General features: G+C 40.1%; 1 protein-coding gene across 2 annotated transcripts in view; it reads left to right on the top strand.

Annotated features, from left to right (window-relative positions):
* Positions 1-19,585, top strand: part of LOC124548964 (major facilitator superfamily domain-containing protein 6) — a 225,648-nt gene that overhangs the window by 170,340 nt on the left and 35,723 nt on the right. For both annotated transcript variants that reach the window (XM_047125207.1, XM_047125208.1), the window contains exons 5-6: positions 8,075-8,265; positions 8,369-8,505. In XM_047125207.1, coding sequence (XP_046981163.1) covers positions 8,075-8,265; positions 8,369-8,505 — 328 coding nt within the window. The remainder of the gene's footprint in view (positions 1-8,074; positions 8,266-8,368; positions 8,506-19,585) is intronic.

Here is a 19,585-nt window from a genome sequence, read left to right as displayed (position 1 = left end):
ATATTGTACTAAGGATATTGGACAGAAAACCTTTTTAGCTACCTTTTTTTTTTTCAAATGTCAAAATATACATTATTGGAATTTTTATAACAAATTGGATCTATACAGTTAATAATTACAATTTTTTTTAAAAAAAACTGTATATTTATAACTTATTTCTACAATTAAAGATACAAATTACATTTTTTTCTTGCATAAGATACTGTGAGATTGAATAGTAGCAGTTTTTCAGAAGGTAGGCTGTCACAGACTTTTTAAAGCTAATGTAGTTCAGGGAGAGATTTTATATGTCTTGGTAATCTGTTGTAAAGTTTTGTTCCTGCATGATATACACCTTTTTGGCATAATGTGGTGTAAATGATAATTAATTGAAATCCTCAGCTGTCGACAGGTGTTGGTGACATACCTCGATGGGGACAACTGAAAATATGTGCCCCGACCGGGACTTGAACCCGGGATCTCCTGCTTACATGGCAGATGCTCTACCCATCTGAACCACCAAGGAGACACAGATAAATAGCTTCCCGTGTGACCCACATTCCCAACTGTCCACAATCTACATACGTAATGTTCCTAACAGATACTTTGCCCATCCACTCATTATTCGCACCCACTTAGTGTGTCCTCAGTGGCTCAGATGGATAGAGCGTCTGCCATGTGAGCAGGAAATCCCGGGTTCGAGTCCCGGTTGGGGCACACATTTTCAGCTGTCCCCATCAAGGTATGTCAACAACACCTGGCGGCAGCTGAGGGTTTCAATTAATTATCATTTATTCTAGAGAAGCTGCACGGTCATCAATTGTATCTGTTCTTTTGAGAACAGTTACTATCTTCATATGTAGTTATGTGGCTACCCGGCCTTTAACCTTTGTCTGTGCGAATGTGCACAAGTTGCCCGAACTCCTACGGGAATCGTCACCTTAGTGGGCATGAGTAATGAGTGGATGGGCAAAGTATGTATTAGGAACATTATGTATGTAAATTGTGGACAGTTGGGAATGTGGGTCTCATGGGAAGCTTGCAAGGGGTAAGTTCCTGCATTCGAGCCATTCATCTGTGTCCTTGGTGGCTCAGATGGATAGAGCGTCTGTCATGTAAGGATGAGATTCCAGGTCCCAGTCAGGGCACACATTTTCTGCTGTGATTATTTTTCTATTTTCTTTATTATTGTTCAATGTTTGACTTTTAATTCCCACCATCATGTTTGCGCTTCAATTCGTCTAATCTCATATGCCATAGAGATTAAGTATCAGATTCGTAATTAGGAGTTTGTTGCAGCTGGCTGCATTATGTTACAATAATTTTCCCAGAAAAATGTGTATTGTTATTTTACAAGTAATTTCCATGCTTTCCCTATCAAAACTGATGATATGTTTACTTATTTATTTGTTTTTCACAAATGTAAAATGAGGGCACATGTGTGCACCCCCCCCCCCCCACGCACGCACACACACACACACACAAACACACAAAGTTTTAAAAAATCTCGTAGAGCAGAAGAGAAGAACTGAGAAAGGAGACAAACAAATATGTTAAGTAACTCATTCAGTGATTCATTCACTCATTAAAATTCTGTAGATCCCATCACAAAGGAGAGCCCAAAGGGATGTGGTATAAATCAAAATAACATACAACAAATGAAGTGAAATTTCCTGGCAGATTAAAACTGTGTGCCGGACCAAGACTCGAAATCGAGACCTTTGCCTTTCGCGGGCAAGTGCTCTACCAATTGAGCTACTCAAGACGACTCACACCCCATCCTCACAGCTGTACTTCTGCCAGTACCTTGTCTCCTACCTTTCAAACTTCACAGAAGTTTGCAAGGTGCCAGATCTAGTGCATGTGTTTTGAAATGACCATCACTAGACTAAGTAGTTTCTGTGCATATTTCCTCAGTTTTTTCACAAGGAAGGGTCCTAGTGATTATTTTGATGTTATTAATGATATTCTCCATAGGTAAAGTTTTGGAGATGATAGCAAAATAACTTCCTTATGATGGACAGATTGTTCTTTTGAGGTTAGTTGTCATTAATGAGGTTTGCCACTGTTTTTGACATGTCAGGAATTGGCTCATTGATTTGCTTTTTGCATATATCAAACCATTTTTTTTCTTTCACTCAGTGCAGCAGTTGAACTCATTCCACGTGCTCCTGTGAGTGATGTTGCCAATCTCACCCCAGTCTTCTCAGTGCATGCTGCCACTTTGTTGACAGAGAATGTCCAAAAGTTGGTTATCTGTTCTTGCAATTCTCTCTTTGTTTCATGAAATCAATCATGAAAAGAACATATCCCATTCCATTGCAGATGCCTGGGTGAGGATGAGTAGACACTTACATTGCAGGAACTTCGATGTTGCCTCTTTCATCCCCGCACTGTGACAGAAAGGTGATGGAGGACAGTAAACAGGCTTCCTTCTTCCACTGTTGGTCAAGGTGTTAGTCAATCTTGAAATTTTGTCCCAAAAGAGGCATAATACAAAATTTTGAAACTTTTTTGGACCCTTATTGACATTTGTTTGAAGATTTATGTGATGTTTCACCACGATGAGAGGTTGGCACTGTCAAAGCTTTACTCTCTGCTGGTGGTGGGGGAGGAAGTCAAGACTACAGCAGAGGATTATATGTACCTGTCATGTTGATGTCTGACAGCTTTTCTCTGGTCATTACTGGTGTGGTTCTCCACTTACTACCATCAACTATCATTCGCTGCAGCATGGGGATCCAGGATTCCTTCACCTTGATTTATTTTATTTATTTTTGTGTTCCATAGCTCCTTGATGCGAGTGTATTGCTAGGATGTAGAATATGTCAGATTATTACAGTAATAACTGTACCTAAGTGGTCATGAGGCTTACAAACTGAATCATATATAAACAGATACATGAGGTTCAAGTGTTTAAACAACAAAACAGATTATAGTTGTAATAATATATCTAAAAACAAAGATGGTTATAATAGAGGGAAACATTCCACATAGGAAATATATATCTAAAAACAAAGATGATGTGACTTACCAAATGAAAGTGCTGACAGGTCAACAGACACACAAACAAACACAAGCATACACACAAAATTCAAGCTTTCGCAACAAACTGTTGCCTCATCAGGAAAGAGGGAAGGAGAGGGAAAGACGAAAGGATGTGGGTTTTAAGGGAGAGGGTACCAGGATGGCCCCTTCATATGCTAACCTATTCATGGGTCGCTTAGAGGAAGCCTTCTTGGTTACCCAGGCCTGCCAACCCAAAGTTTGGTACAGATTTATTGATGACATCTTCATGATCTGGACTCACAGTGAAGAAGGACTCCAGAATTTCCTCTCCAACCTCAACTCCTTTGGTTCCATCAGATTCACCTGGTCCTACTCCAAATCCCATGCCACTTTCCTTGATGTTGACCTCCACCTGTCCAATGGCCAGCTTCACACGTCCGTCCACATCAAACCCACCAACAAGCAACAGTACCTCCATTACGACAGCTGCCACCCATTCCACATCAAACGGTCCCTTCCCTACAGCCTAGGTCTTCGTGGCAAACGAATCTGCTCCAGTCCGGAATCCCTGAAGCATTACATCAACAACCTGACAACAGCTTTCGCATCCCGCAACTACCCTCCCAACCTGGTACAGAAGCAAATAACCAGAGCCACTTCCTCATCCTCTCAAACCCAGAACCTCCCACAGAAGAACCACAAAAGTGCCCCACTTGTGACAGGATACTTTCCGGGACTGGATCAGATTCTGAATGTGGCTCTCCAGCAGGGATACGACTTCCTAAAATCCTGCCCAGAAATGAGATCCATCATTCATGAAATCCTCCCCACTCCACCAAGAGTGTCTTTCCGCCGTCCACCTAACCTTCGTAACCTCTTAGTTCATCCCTATGAAATCCCCAAACCACCTTCCCTACCCTCTGGCTCCTACCCTTGTAACCGCCCCCGGTGTAAAACCTGTCCCATGCACCCTCCCACCACCACCTACTCCAGTCCTGTAACCCGGAAGGTGTACACGATCAAAGGCAGAGCCACGTGTGAAAGCATCCACGTGATCTACCAACTGACCTGCCTACACTGTGACGCATTCTATGTGGGAATGACCAGCAACAAACTGTCCATTCGCATGAATGGGCACAGGCAGACAGTGTTTGTTGGCAATGAGGATCACCCTGTGGCTAAACATGCCTTGGTGCACGGCCAGCACATCTTGGCACAGTGTTACACCGTCCGGGTTATCTGGATACTTCCCACTAACACCAACCTATCCGAACTCCGGAGATGGGAACTTGCTCTTCAATATATCCTCTCTTCCCGTTATCCACCAGGCCTCAATCTCTGCTAATTTCAAGTTGCCGCCACTCATACCTCACCTGTCATTCAACAACATCTTTGCCTCTGCACTTCTGCCTCGACTGACATCTCTGCCCAAACTCTTTGTCTTTAAATATGTCTGCTTGTGTCTGTATATGTGTGGATGGATATGTGTGTGTGTGCGAGTGTATACCCGTCCTTTTTTCCCCCTAAGGTAAGTCTTTCCGCTCCCGGGATTGGAATGACTCCTTACCCCCTCCCTTAAAACCCACATCCTTTCGTCTTTCCCTCTCCTTCCCTCTTTCCTGATGAAGCAACCGTTGGTTGTGAAAGCTAGAATTTTGTGTGTGTGTTTGTGTTTGTTTGTGTGTCTATCGACCTGCCAGCGCTTTTGTTCGGTAAGTCTCATCATCTTTGTTTTTAGATATATTTTTCCCACATGGAATGTTTCCCTCTATTACATTCATATAGTTGTAATAATGATTACATAAGCAATTTATAAGTGTTACATTCTAATACATATAAAAAGCATTCTGTTATTAATTGCTATGCTAGTGCTACATAATCAGTTCTTACAGGAATGCTTAAAATTAAATACATTGTACTAATTGTTACACACTGTCAAAAAATTCCTGTAAAGAATAGAAAAAACTATTCAAAAGATAGTTTCATGGTTCTTTTTTAATTTACTCATATCCCCAATGACTGATTTAACATGAAATGGAAGTTTATTGTATACTTTTATGCTTGAATAATGTACTACTTTCTGTACCCTGCTGAGATTTTTTGTATCTTTGTAAAGATCATGTTACCTTCTTGTATCATTATCATGATATTCAATGTTTGTTTTATAAATTTTATGATTATTGTTTACAAAGCAAATTAGTGAAAAAATGTACCGAGATGGCATGATGAGGATCCTGAGCTGTTTCATTAAGTTTCTGCAAGAGCATCTGGGGTGCACTCTAGCCATAACTCTGACTCTTTCCTGTGCATTAAAGACTTTGTTTGCTCATGACTCGTTACCCCAAAATATGATGCCATATCTCATAAGTGAATGGAGATATCCTAGGTATTTCAAAGTCACAAACACATGAAACCGAGAGAATGGCAAATGCTGCTGAGTTCAGTATTTTACATAGGTGAACTGACCAGTTTAAATTGTTCTTTATGTGTAATCCCAGGAATTTGGAAGACACTACTCTCAATATTTCTTTGTCACCACTTTTTATTTTAATATTTTCCTATTTTTTATTTGCTGTTTGAAACTGAATTGAGTCTTGTTCACATTAAGTGACAGACCATTTGAAGTGAACCAATCTAGAGCTTCTTTGAATACAATGGTCACAGTGTTCCCTTGAGTGCAATTGGTTGTTTTGTCAATCATAGTCACGGTGTCATCAGCAAACGTGGTGAAGTGTGCTTTTTATGTCATACAGCATGGCAGATCATTGATAAAGATGAGGAAGAGTAAGGGACACAGCACTGAGCCTTGTGTCACTCCTCATTTTACTGTGCTCCAGTCAGAGCAGGCAGGTGCCATTGCAAAATTGCTTAAAACTGCCTTCTGCTGTCTAAATATGACAGGAGCCACATCCTTACTTTACCATTTAATCCATAGTGCTCAGTCTTTGTAAGCAGAATTTTGTGATCTACACAGTTGAATGCTTTAGACAGATCACAGAAGATTCCAACTGGTGACATTTTATTGTTTATGGATTCAAGGAGTTGGGTGAAAAACGAGAAAATTGCGTGTTCAGTTGAAGTACCCTTTTGGAATCCAGATCGATTTTTATTTAGGATTTTATTTTTATTAAGGTGGTCCATGATTCTCTTAAATATTAGTTTCTCTAGGGTTTTAGAGAAACTTGTTAACAATGAAATTGGCTGGTAGTTGGAAACATCATCTTCATCACCTTTTTTGAACAGTGGTTTCACAATTGCGCATTTGAGTATCTTAGGGACAGTAACTTGATTTTCCTCTTCCTTGTTGAAGCTGTTGTCATGTTTGTGGACTTGTGGCTCCCTGGACAAGTATAAGTTCTCACCGCGGAAAAGAGCTATCATGCCCACTTGTGCAGAGAAGCCATAGAAATTGACAAATAACAGTAACTTCATCAAGAAAGTTTCGATGTCTCAAGGTGTAATGACAAGGAAAAAACCTTAAGATGCTGGCACAACTGGTAAATATAATCTGCAGGTGTGAGCTTGATTCCAGTCTGCCACCAGCAGTGGAGGGTGAAGCTTTGACAATGCCAGGCACTTGGGCTGGTGAAACATCAGAAAAATTGTCAAACTTCGGCTAGTGTGCCCAAGACAGAAGGCAATTTTTCTAATTACATTACTGGCAGAGTTGCACTCAAAAAAATCTGCTTACAGCTTCTAAGTGCATATGTTGACACACCTGCTGCCAGTCAGCAAAAACAAATCTGAATAGAAAGCTAACATCAATGCAGTTTGGCAAACTTTATAGCACATTGCAATGCAGAAACTCAAAACACAGGTGTAAATAAAAAGAAACAGACATGTGATCATGGTTCAAGAGCAGTTGCTTGAGAGTGAGTTAATGTGGGAGGGAAGGGAAGAGGAGGGGAGTGGTACGGAGGGACAGCATGGAGAAGATTAGTGAAGATGCAGTGGACGTAAAGCAAGGAAACTAGAGAGAGTGATGAAAAGAAGATAGTGTAAGACTGCTCATCCTTTGGCTCAGTTTAGATTCTTAGCACTGTCCCATGTCCAGTTTTTGTATCCCTCTCCTGTTTGGTTTTAGGAAACCAAACAAAAACCACATTTGGTGACACTGCCTCTGGCTGGCTGCTTGACTTTGGACACACAATGACTGATGGGCTAACTTCAGTGCCAATTAACTTGGAGCCAGCACAACATTTTTTTCCTTAACTGTTATATCTCTGTGCAACCTACCCCCTACATAAAGGCAGCTGAACTCAGACTAACAAGGGAAGTCTGGGTGATGTCCCCCTCCGATTTTCTTGAAACTTTACGTGTAAGTAGAACATGAAAAAGTATTAGACACGTGTTTTTTTTTTTTTTTTTTAGCTGCTAATATGCTGATTTAGAGAGTAAAATGCACCCCTAAAGTTGACCCTGCAAAACACATTTTTACAGATTTATTCACTTTAAATCAATATTTTTGAATCAAATCAAACCCAAATTGTTATACAATAATGAAATTGACCACAGGGGTTACTTTCCTTATCTTTCAGGGGGTAAAATCATATTTTATGAAGTACACTTTTGTAATAAAAATTCATAAACTAACTCTAGAAACTAAAAAAAATATTTTTACAAACTAAATGATTGAATAAAGTTGACATGTTTTTGAATTTTCCTTAGAAGTGCCCCTGTATGAGGTAAAATACCCCTAACACCGCTGAACAATTTTCAGTGTCCCAGCTAGCAGTCTTCCATGATATTTCGTGTAATAGTATTTTTACAAATACATATCTTTGATTTTGACTTGGTAAGAGGCATGTGTGGATTGTGGTATTCATTCTGCAAACATTTATAAAGCATGTGTTGCCACTTCAGTGTTTATTATTAAGATCAAGCACTGTCAATGCAGCCTCAGTAGGCCAGGATTGAAAATAAATTTGTAAGGTCCGAAACTACTCGCCTTATATAAATACTGCAGCTGCTGACAGAATCATTAACAAACACTTTAAGGAATTTTATCAGTTTATCACAATTTAAAAATTAAGTTTATTTTTATTTCTGATTCGTATCTGATATGAGTTAAATTTTTGTTATTCAGGTAGTGGTTGTGAAATGAAATATGGAAGGCAAAGAGTTTGGGGCACAATTGGATTTGGTGTGACAGCTCTGATATCTGGCTATGCTGTTGACTGGTGGTCAGGAGACAGTGGACTGAAAGATTACACACCAGCATTCATTCTTGTATTAACATTTGCTGTCATTGACCTATACTTCTGTACAAAACTGGAGGTAAACAGCTTTTGATGATTAAGAATTCATGAATCATGCGCCAACTTGAATGCTCATTACAACCATCATAATATTTGAACGATGACCATTTGCTCTATTACAGCTTCCAGTGATTCCACGATCAGAGAGTATTTTTAAAGATCTTAAGGGGCTGCTAAGATTGAAACACATTTTAGTATTTCTAATGTTTGCAACATTAGCTGGAATTGTAGACAGTTTCATCATATACTTCCTGTTTTGGTGAGTTGTGGTAACACAAAGACACAGTGTAAAATGTTTTAAATGTAATAAATACATCTTAACAGTAATAAGCCTGCATCTTTGTGGTTATAACTGTCATATTTTAGACTCTAGTGTCCACAAACTTATGAGTTTTGAGAGAGCTCAGTTCATAGTACACCTGAATATCATCTTGAAGATTCCTTTCAACATACTATTGCTCTACTACTGCATTGAAAGAAAGGTAGAATTCCATCCTGGAGATGGTGAACTTTTTGTTGGTGTCTTTTTGTACCTGCATAAAGCTAAATGTATATGCAAGGAGTTTCAGAAGGATCACGATGTATTTGATGTCGTGAATTGTGCTGTCAGTGTGAAATGAGTTAATGTTGCCATGTTTCCAGTGATCACTGAATACATGAAACTGATGCATACTTCAGTATCCTACACATTGTATGTGGTTTCTCCAGTTCTGTGGGTAGTTTCATCCCATATGGCAGTAGAGTGGCATTCATGAGGGACAACGCCACTTAGAGTAAGGTGGCAGCACTACGAAGGTGTGAAGCAGAATGAAGCATCCAGGTGTGTCTTGGTGAGTTCCATTAGAGGGACTATGACATTAGCTGGCTCCTGGCCTGGAACTGTGAGAACAACTGGACTCCTACTGGATGCTGTGCTTGGCATTATGTACTTGGTGGGTGGAAGTACGTTTGTGACTATGTGATGAGCAGACTGTGCTTGTTCTTTGATAGCAGCACCACCAGGTTCCTGGTGTGTGTGCTGATCCAAAGTGTAGCTGGTGCTCCCAAAATAGACAGAGTATAAACATACTGTTTGTATACAGCACTGTGTTGTGATGTGATGCCCATCTTGTATGGACACACAATCTCCAATGTCCGCCCCCGGTAGCTGAGTGGTCAGCGCGACAGACTGTCAATCCAAAGGGCACGGGTTCGATCCCCGGCTGGGTCGGAGATTTTCTCCGCTCAGGGACTGGTTGTTGTGTTGTCCTAATCATCATCATTTCATCCCCATTGACGCGCAAGTCACCGAAGTGGCGTCAAATCGAAAGACTTGCACCAGGCGAACGGTCTACCCGACGGGAGGCCTTCGTCACACGACACAATCTCCAATAGAGAAACATTTGCAAGCAATGTGTAGACAACTACACAGTATGGAGATACTGGACTGGCAGTGGAAATACACAGCCTATGGCTTATATATAACATTCCTTCCCTATCAAGGAGGAGGTGGTGAAATCATCTTGAAAGAGGCCACCCAGCTGTGGTTGCTGCATTGTGGTGAATGTGTGAAGTGGAAGAGTAGCATAAAGTATGGTGGATGAGAGGGAACATGGCAGTCAAGCATGATGAACTGGTTGCAGACCCTTTGAGCTGCAGCATGTGGCCTCAAACAGAAGATCACATAAACAACATTAATACTTGCTTGTGGTCATCCTACCTGTCACAGAGAATTACAACACTAAGCATTAAAATGGACATTAAAATGAAAACAAGTCAGTGTAAAATGTAAGTAAATTGTTAATTGTTTCAAAAGTAACTGCTATAACTGTTCATACATTTACCCCACTGAGAGACAAGATAGTCAATGCCTTGATGGAAAAATGTGTGGTTGCCTATGGAAGCATGATTGTACCCAGGCATGCAGCTCTTCATCTGAAGCAGACAGACAGTCAAAGATGTCCTCCTTCAGGGCTCTAAAGTAATGGAAATCACATGGGGAGAGATTGGGACTGTGTGGAGGATGTATAAGGGCTTTCCAGCAAAACTTCTGCAGAGTAATCGAACCAACCTTGGCAACACGTGAGGGGGCATTATCCTAAAAGCAGAATGATGCTGTTGGTCAACATTCCTAAGTGTCTGGACTTGATGTTGCATTTCAATTTTTGCAAAGTGTCCACATACCACTGTGGGTTAATTGTAGCTCTGTGTTCCAGAAAGTCAATGAGTAGTGGGCCCTTGCAGTGAAAGAAAAATATCATGACTTTGCTGGAGCTGCCATGCACAGCTTTGCATTTTTTCAGCTGGGGTGAATCCATGTGGTTCCATTGTTGGATCTGATAATTGCTCTGCGACTCAAAATGACACCATGTTTCATATTCCATGACAATACATGACAAGATATGATATTCATCATCGTGATGCTGTTACAGGTGCTGCCATGATGTCGACATTCTCTTCAACTTCTGCTCTTCTGTCAAGCTGTTGGAAATCCACTGTACATATATTTTCTAGAACTTAGATGCTCTGTCATGATGGCATGACTGATGACCAACATGAGTTGATAGTCTTCCATCATCCACTGTTGGTCGTTTCTGTTTGCAGCCTCTACCACAACAATGACATAAGGGGATAATGACCTGATAAGTCTGCCCTAGCTAACTATTATCTTTCAGTAATGCCTGACCACCTCGCAATTGTTTATTCCTTGAAAAAATATGTACATGTGACATAATGTGTTTGACACACATAGCAGACATTTTGGCATGTATTTCAATTTCTAACACTCCTTCTGCAGTGAAAACTGCACTACACCTTGCTGTTCCTTTTTTTCTCACTGACCTCACATTGAGCATGCCAAACAGATAAATGACACAGTGGTCGCACTTGTCATTTTTAATACCCATTAGAGGGCTCTTCTATACACATACCTTCCTGCAGTATTAATGTCCAAGCCATGCTTAGTATATAGTTTGCCTTGTTTTCATTTGATTGTCCCCTGATGCATACCTGTCAGTGGTGGATTCTTCACTTTTTTTGTCAGACATTGTAGTTTACCATAAAAAATGTAAATGAAAATAATTATTGAGAGAACAATCATTTACAATGTTGAACTTTTCAGCTGTCTCCAGCAATATCCAAAGAGGAGCAATAGTTTGAAAGTTCAGCTTTAATCATTTCTTCAAAAGGAACACTGTGTTGTCCATACAATAGCTAGGTTATATGAGCAAGGATAAATTTTCCCAGACAGGTGGCAAAAGACTGTTTTAGGAAAACTGTCTATACTTTTCTAAAAATTCTTCATTTGTGTGGCCATATTGTTCATATTTGCTTACAGTTTTCTAGTAAATGGATTGCATCCTTTAAGTGCACTTGTAGAAGGTCTGCAAAATACACAGTAATGACTATCGTAAGTTCCTTCCTGTTTCCCAGTAGAGGGCACTTCTATACACACACCAATCTGTGTTACCAATGTCTGTACTATGCTTGTTATATACAGGGTGTTACAAAAAGGTACGGCCAAACTTTCAGGAAACATTCCTCACACACAAAGAAAGAAAATATGTTATGTGGACATGTGTCCGGAAACACTTACTTTCCATGTTAGAGCTCATTTTATTACTTCTCTTCAAATCACATTAATCATGGAATGGAAACACACAGCAACAGAACGTACTAGCGTGACTTCAAACACTTTGTTACAGGAAATGTTCAAAATGTCCGTTAGCGAGGATACACGCATCCACCCTCCGTCGCATGGAATCCCTGATGTGCTGATGCAGCCCTGGAGAATGGCGTATTGTATCACAGCCGTCCACAATACGAGCACGAAGAATCTCTACATTTGGTACCTGGGTTGCGTAGACAAGAGCTTTCAAATGCCCCCATAAATGAAAGTCAAGAGGGTTGAGGTCGGGAGAGCGTGGAGGCCATGGAATTGGTCCGCCTCTACCAATCCATCGGTCACCGAATCTGTTGTTGGGAAGCGTATGAACACTTCGACTGAAATGTGCAGGAGCTCCATCGTGCATGAACCACATGTTGTGTCATACTTGTAACGGCACGTGTTCTAGCAGCACAGGTAGAGTATCCCGTATGAAATCATGATAACGTGCTCCATTGAGCGTAGGTGGAAGAACATGGGGCCCAATCAAGACATCACCAACAATACCTGCCCAATTGCTTCAAACGTCTTCCTGTCGGGACACCTTCGTTCTGGAAATCTGTCTCAATACAAACATACCGCGCCACGGCTATTGTCCCGTGCTAATTCATACATCAAATGGGCATCTGCCAACTCCGCATTTGTAAACATTGCACTGACTGCAAAACCAGATTTGTGATGAACACTAACCTGTTGATGCTATGTACTGATGTTCCGGATGCTAGTACTGTAGAGCAATGAGTCGCATGTCAACACAAGCACCGAAGTCAACATTACTTTCCTTCAATTGAGCCAACTGGCGGTGAATCGAGGAAGTACAGTACATACTGACGAAACTAAAATGAGGTCTAACATGGAAATTAAGCGTTTCCGGACACATGTCCACATAACATCTTTTCTTTATTTGTGTGTGAGGAATGTTTGCTGAAAGTTTGGCCGTACCTTTTTGTAACACCCTGTGTATTGATTTGAAACAGTCTCTGGTAACACACTTTTTTTTAGTGTGGAAATAAAGTGAGATTAGCTAGTGCCAAATCTAATGAATATGATGTATGCTCCAACAAATCACATTATAATCCCCCGGCTTGTTTTCCCTTACCAAAATAGCTTTGCAAACAAGTATGTTGTGATGATGAAAGTTGATTGTTTCTTTTGTGGTACAAGTACCTTCTTGTGCATTTTTTCATCTAATTGGTCCAAAATCCTTCAATAGGCTGTCCTTTTTAAGACAATGAATAAGAAAAATCACATTTGTATCTGAGAAAACACTGGCCAAAATCTTTTCTGTCGCTGACATTGACAGCATTTCCTTTAGTGCAGTGTCATTGGATTCCACACATTGTTTTAATTGCTATCTCATTTGTAAATTGAAGCACTGATCCCAGACCTCACCCACACCAACAAATTGGTGGAAAAAATCAGTAGGAAATTTTTTTAAAAAATATAGAAACACTGCTAAGAAATTAATTTCTGCATTTGCTTTTAGTTGATGTGCAACAAATACGGCACCAATTTTACACAAAGTTTTTCAATAACAGAATGACAATATGTTAGAAAAATTGGGAATTCTCAGCAAATTACCGTTTCCTGGACTGGTCAGGGAAGTATTAGGGAAAGTGAAAGGCTTCTTAACGTAGGATGATTTGAATTGTTCATTGATGGGAAGAAATGTTCTGAGTTATTTTGTTACCAATCACCATGAGATTCTGCTTCAAAAACAGTTATGTGATATAATGTTCAGAAAGCTGAACAACAGCACTGCATTATTATGAACTTTGTTGCTCTGTCATGGTTACTTATGATGTGCTCACTGACCTTAGGAATCTTCGTAATTGCCCTTGGGTTCTGATGCTCCAGGTCATTTCTCTTCACATAACTGTATGAATAACTGAGTGCAACATGCACACAAGGATTTATCACATAGCAATGGTTCAAATGGCTCTGAGCACTATGGAACTAAACTTCTGAGGTCGTTAGTCCCCTAGGACTGAGAACTACTTAAACCTAACTAACCTAAGGGCATCACACACATCCATGCCCGAGGCAGGATTCGAACCTGCGACCAGAGCGGTTGCGTGGTTCCAGACTGTAGCGCCTAGAACCGCTCGGACACCCCGGCCGGTACATAGCAATGAATTTACTTAAAGCTCTGTTGGTGTGGTCTTCAATCAGAAGACTGGTTTGATGCAGCTGTCCATGCTACTCTAGCCTGTGCAAGCATCTTATCTCCAAATAACTACTGCAAGCTACATCTTTCTGAACCTGCTTGCTGTATTCATCTCTTGGTTTCACTATGATTGTTAACCCCCTCCCTCAGTTCCCTCCACTTCTAAGTTTGTGATCCCTTATTGTCTCAGAATGTGTCCTATCAGCCTACCAATTTTTCTAGTCTGATTATACCACAATTTTCTTTTCTCATCAATCCTATTCAGTACCTCATCATAAGTTATGTGATCTACAATCTGTTCTTCAGCAGTCTTCTGCAGAACCAAAATTCAAAAGTTTCTATTCTCTTCTTGTCTAAACTGTTTATCATTCATGTTTCACTTTCAGACATGGCTACACTCCATACAAATACCTTCAGAAAATATTTCCTAACACTTAAATCTAAACTTGATATCAAATTTCTGTTCTTCAGAAACATATTTCTTGCCATTGCCAGTCTACATTCTATATCCTCTCTACTTCAACAATCATCAGTTATGTTGCTGCTCAAATAGCAGAACTAATCTACTACTTCAAGTGTTTAATTTCCTGCTCTAATTCCCTCAGCATCACCCAATTTCATTTGACTACATTCCATTATACTTAATTTGCTTTTGATTATGTTCATCTTGTAGCCTCCTTTCAGAATACTGCCCATTTCATTCAACTGCTCTTCCAAGTCCTTTACTATTTGTGACAGAATTTTAATGTCATTGGCAAATCTCAAAGTTTTTTATTTCTTCTCCTTGAACTTTAATTTCTACTCCAGATTTTTCTTTGGTTTCCTTTAGTGCTTGCTCAATGCACAAATTGAATAACATCTTGGATAGGCTACAAACCTGTCTCACTCCCTTCTCAACCCCTGCGTCCCTTTCATGCCCCTCGACTCTTCTAACTGCCATCTGGTTTCTGTACAAGTTGTAAATACTGTTTTGCTCCTTGTACTTTGCCCTTCCTACCCCAGAATCTACAGTTCATAACCAATGCATTGTGGTTAGAGTCCACATCTGCCCCTGGAAATGTCTTACAATTTTAAATCTGGTTTCAAGATCTCTGTCTTACCATTATATAATCAGACCTTCTGGTGTCTCCAGGTCTCTTCAAGATATGCAGTCTTCTTTCATGATTCTTAAACCAAGAATTTGTGATGGTTACATTATGCTCTGTGAAAAATTCTTCTAGATGGCCTCCTCCTTCATTCCTTTTCCCCCCAGTCCATATTCACTTAATATTTTTTCCTTCTCTTTCTTTTCCTACTATCAAATTCCAGTCCCCCATCACAATTAAATTTTCATCTCCCTTAACCATCTGAATAATTTCTTTTATTGCCTCATACATTTCTTCAATTTCATCATCTACAGAGATAGTTGGCATATAAACCTATACTGTTGTCATGGTTGTTGGCTTTGTGTCTATCTTGGCCACAATTATGCATTCACTGGGCTGTTTGTAGTATGTTAAATGCATTCCTATATTCTTATTCATTATCAAACCTACTCGTGCATTACCCCTATTTGATTTTGTATATATAACCCTGTATTCACCTGACAAGTCCAAACATGAATGGAATAGGAAGAAACCATGTTGATAATATTTGTATCTCCAGGTGGGAACTATTCAGGAGGATGTCACCATCATCCTGCCACCAGACTTTGCTAATTCCCACTATATCTAACTTAAGCTTATCCATTTTCCTTTTAAATTTTTTAATCTACCTGCACAATTAAGGGATCTAACATTCCATGCTCTGATCTGTAGAACATTAATTTTGTTCCTCCTGATGACAACATCCTCCTGAATAGTCCCCACCTGGAGGTACGAATATTATCAACATGGTTTCTTCCTATTCCATTCATGTTTGGACTGCGTGAAGAATAACTGTTTGAATGCTTCTATGAATGCAGTAATTATTTTAATCTTAACAAAGGGGGTTGTAGAAAATTTCTAGAGTAATCATTTAAAGCCACTTCCTGAAACTTTGTTAATACAATTTCTCGGGATAGTTTATATCTATCTTGAAGAGTCTTCCAATTCAGTCCCTTCAGTATCTATGTGGCACTTTCCCATGGATTAAACAAACCTGTGACCATTCATGCTGCCCTTTTCTGTATGTAATAAATGTACCCTTTATTCCTATCTGGTACGGGTCCCACACACTTCAGCAATGTTCTAGAACCAGTCACATGTGTGATTTGTAAGGAATCGCCTTTGTAGACTGATTGCACTTCTCCTGTATTCTACCAATAAACTGAAGTCTACCACTTGCTTTACCCACAACTGAACCTATGTGATCATTCCATTTCATATACCTACAAAGTGTTACACCCAGGTATTTGTATGGGTTCACAAATTCCAACATGGCTCATTGATACTATGTTTTTTTTTTTTCTTTTTTTTTTTTCTTTTTTTTTCCTCTCTCTCGCACACACACACACACACACACACACACACACACTGTGTCTCATTGCCTATCAAAGTCCATTGTTATTATACTTGCAGTTATCACACAATGGCATGGCATAGCATCGAATGATGACCAACAATGGTAATGAGGGAATTTCCCAAGTTGACGAAGCCCTATGGCTCACAGAAATTAAATTGTAGCTCAACTTGGAATAATGGTTAGAAAGTGAGGTGACAATTCAAAATTTTATTTGCAACCTTGAATACTAGTAGCATAAAACTTGCCATCACATGCAATTAAAATTGGTTCAGAGAAATTTTGAATTTTAACTTGGAAATATTTTGTTGAAACAGAGTCACTATTCTGCACAAGTAATTCTTCCTGTAAAATGTACCACATTTTTCCTTCCAACATGCCTGTAGAGCCAGTGACTGTCTTGCACTTCTGATGACTAGTCGTCAAATGCAGTGTTGTGTGATTCTCAGTATTTGTCATGAGTAGTTGCTGTTAAGTCTTTCACATGAATCATCTTCAGGAAAACCATACTTGAATGCAGTTGCCATTGTTGACACTGAAGCAGCAGTCTGCTACAAACTGCTGCTAGCAGTAAACTGTCAATACCAAATAATTTCCATTTTATCCATTTGAAAGAAGGCACAGCATGACTACTTTAAGAAGCTACATAAGTAAAACTGCTTGTGAGATCAAATGACATGTCGCTCACATTATTGTGCAACATGTCACTATCAAAAGGTAAGAGATATTCTTTGCATAATAAATTCCTTTAACCATGCTGAGAACATCTCAGGAAAATAAGCTTTTGGCTGGATATGAACATGATGAACCTGGGTTTCCCAAGTTCTTTTTAACTGTGAGCTTTGTACATGTTTCAATGACCACCATGTGGCACAGTGGTGGAATGTTGTGTGTCAAAATGACCTACAATGGACAGCAAGAAATCTGAAGTGGCAACTTTCCAAAATTCTTGCACTACTCCATTTGACCAGTAGAGCACAAAAATTGAGTTATATGATAGATTTTGCTTGTCCTCTAATGTTGCAACTTCCATGTATCAGTTACAAAAGGTGTTAAATAGATTGGAGGAGTGGACTACATGCCCAAGATTCAAATACTTGGCAGAGAAAGTGGGGATCCACTACCCACATATGTAACCCACCTGCACTGATACTGAGGTACAGAACTTTTAAGTGTCAGACGTATGGTGAGGTTACTGGGCCTAATTTTTGATGAAAAGCTCACATGGATACCACATTTGAGAGACTTTCAAGCACTCACTCTCAAAGCAATTGACATTTGCAAGTGCCTTAGTCATAGATATTGGGGAGCCAACAGAATGCACTTACCCATTCTATAGACTTTTGTTCAGGGTAGTCTTATTATGGACGACAGTTATACAGATAAGTAAGACTTTCATATTAAGGACCTTAGATGCCATCCACCGTGGAGGTTAAATCTAGCAATGGTTGCCTGTAGGATCAGCCCCATTTTCTGCTTTTGTGGTGAGGCTGGTACCTATCCATCCACTGGTAACTACACGTGGGCCATCAGGCATGTAGATTGTTAGCTGATCAACAGTCAATGGTATTCCACTTTGTTGAGTCACCACCCATGAAAATGGCTTTGGCAGACTGCCCACAACAAGCAAAGCCATTTGGATTCCATCTGACACCAGGCCTAATGGCTCGTGGGTTGTAGTCATTGCTCACACAGGCTGCTTTTAAGTCCCAATATTACTTTGAAACTAACAAAATTCAGGAAATATGGTACTGCAACCTATGTTTTTAAAACTGTATTTCACAATATTGTAAACCAATTCTGCAGATACATGCATCTACATTGATAGGTCCGAGCAGGGTAAAAATAGGCTATTCTGCTGTCAAGATAAGCTTACCAATTGAATTCAATGTGTACTCATATTATATTATATACAGATAATATAGAGGCTTGGAGCAGATGAGATCTATCTGAGCTGCAAAGTTCCTTGTCTGTTCTGACTCCCTGCATGTACCCAATAGAGAAAACACCACAGGACATCCAGGACACCCTCTTTTGCATACGGCATATGGAGAATGAGAGGACATTTGCCATGTTAGGCTTTAGAGGAAAGAGTTGGTGGATGCAGCAGCCAAGGTGTGCAATCAACAGTGGCTCCCTCTGTATGCTGTGATATTGTGTCCAAGGCAAAAGCTCATGTGTTGTTGGGAGGAAAAGAGGCTGGGAGTTAAAGGTAACAAATAGCACTTGGTGAAGTCAACCACTCAATTGTTGTGGAGCTCTTCCAAATCACAGAACTGCAGTGGAGTGGTATTAACACACTTTCATAACAAACACATTCTCCTGATGAGTGGGTTTGTTCTCTAGAAATATGACTCGGCAGTGTACAGTGCTTGTGACTTGGCACCAGCTGTGTGTCCCAGATTAGTTAATTTTATTTTAGTTGCTAACAGGAGGCAGTCCTCCAGTCTCCTATGGACCTGGATTCTATATTAGGTGACAACTAATAGATGGTAGACTGAAATATAACCTCTTGACAATATATTAACTCTGATCTTCCTTGATAAAATCTTCTCAGGTCGACAGCCGAGTCAATGTGTTGTTTTCCAGCAACGTTTCTGCAAGTTTGCCATGCAACTAGTCATTGGAACTGTAGTAATATTGTCAATCAAAGAACAAAATCAAAAATTTAAAATGATAATTGAAACTTTAGTATGTAGTTGAAATTCAGCCATATTAGAATGATTGTGTGAATGTACTATAAAATATGAGTGGCGGGCGTCGGCTCCTGGCATTTCGTCTCGGTGCGGCCTGTTTATTCCATCCGCCGCCACCAACCTGCCTTCATCGGTGCGCTCTTGTCTCATTTGCAATAATGTTGTGTTCCACGCGCTGCTGAGTTGGAAGCCACTATCCCGCAGTGCGTGGAACACAACATTATCACGAATGAGATGAGAGCACACCGATGGAGGCAGGTCGGTGGCGGTAGATGGAATAAACAGGCCACACTGAGACAAGACGCCAGGTCCCAATGCCTGCGGCTCCCTTTCCCCACCACGCGCCGCCGCGCCG

The sequence above is a fragment of the Schistocerca americana genome, chromosome 1 (genome assembly GCF_021461395.2).
Source record: "Schistocerca americana isolate TAMUIC-IGC-003095 chromosome 1, iqSchAmer2.1, whole genome shotgun sequence".
Classification (NCBI taxonomy): domain Eukaryota; kingdom Metazoa; phylum Arthropoda; class Insecta; order Orthoptera; family Acrididae; genus Schistocerca; species Schistocerca americana.
Note: the sequence above shows the minus strand (reverse complement) of the source record. Positions and strands in the feature narration are given on the sequence as shown.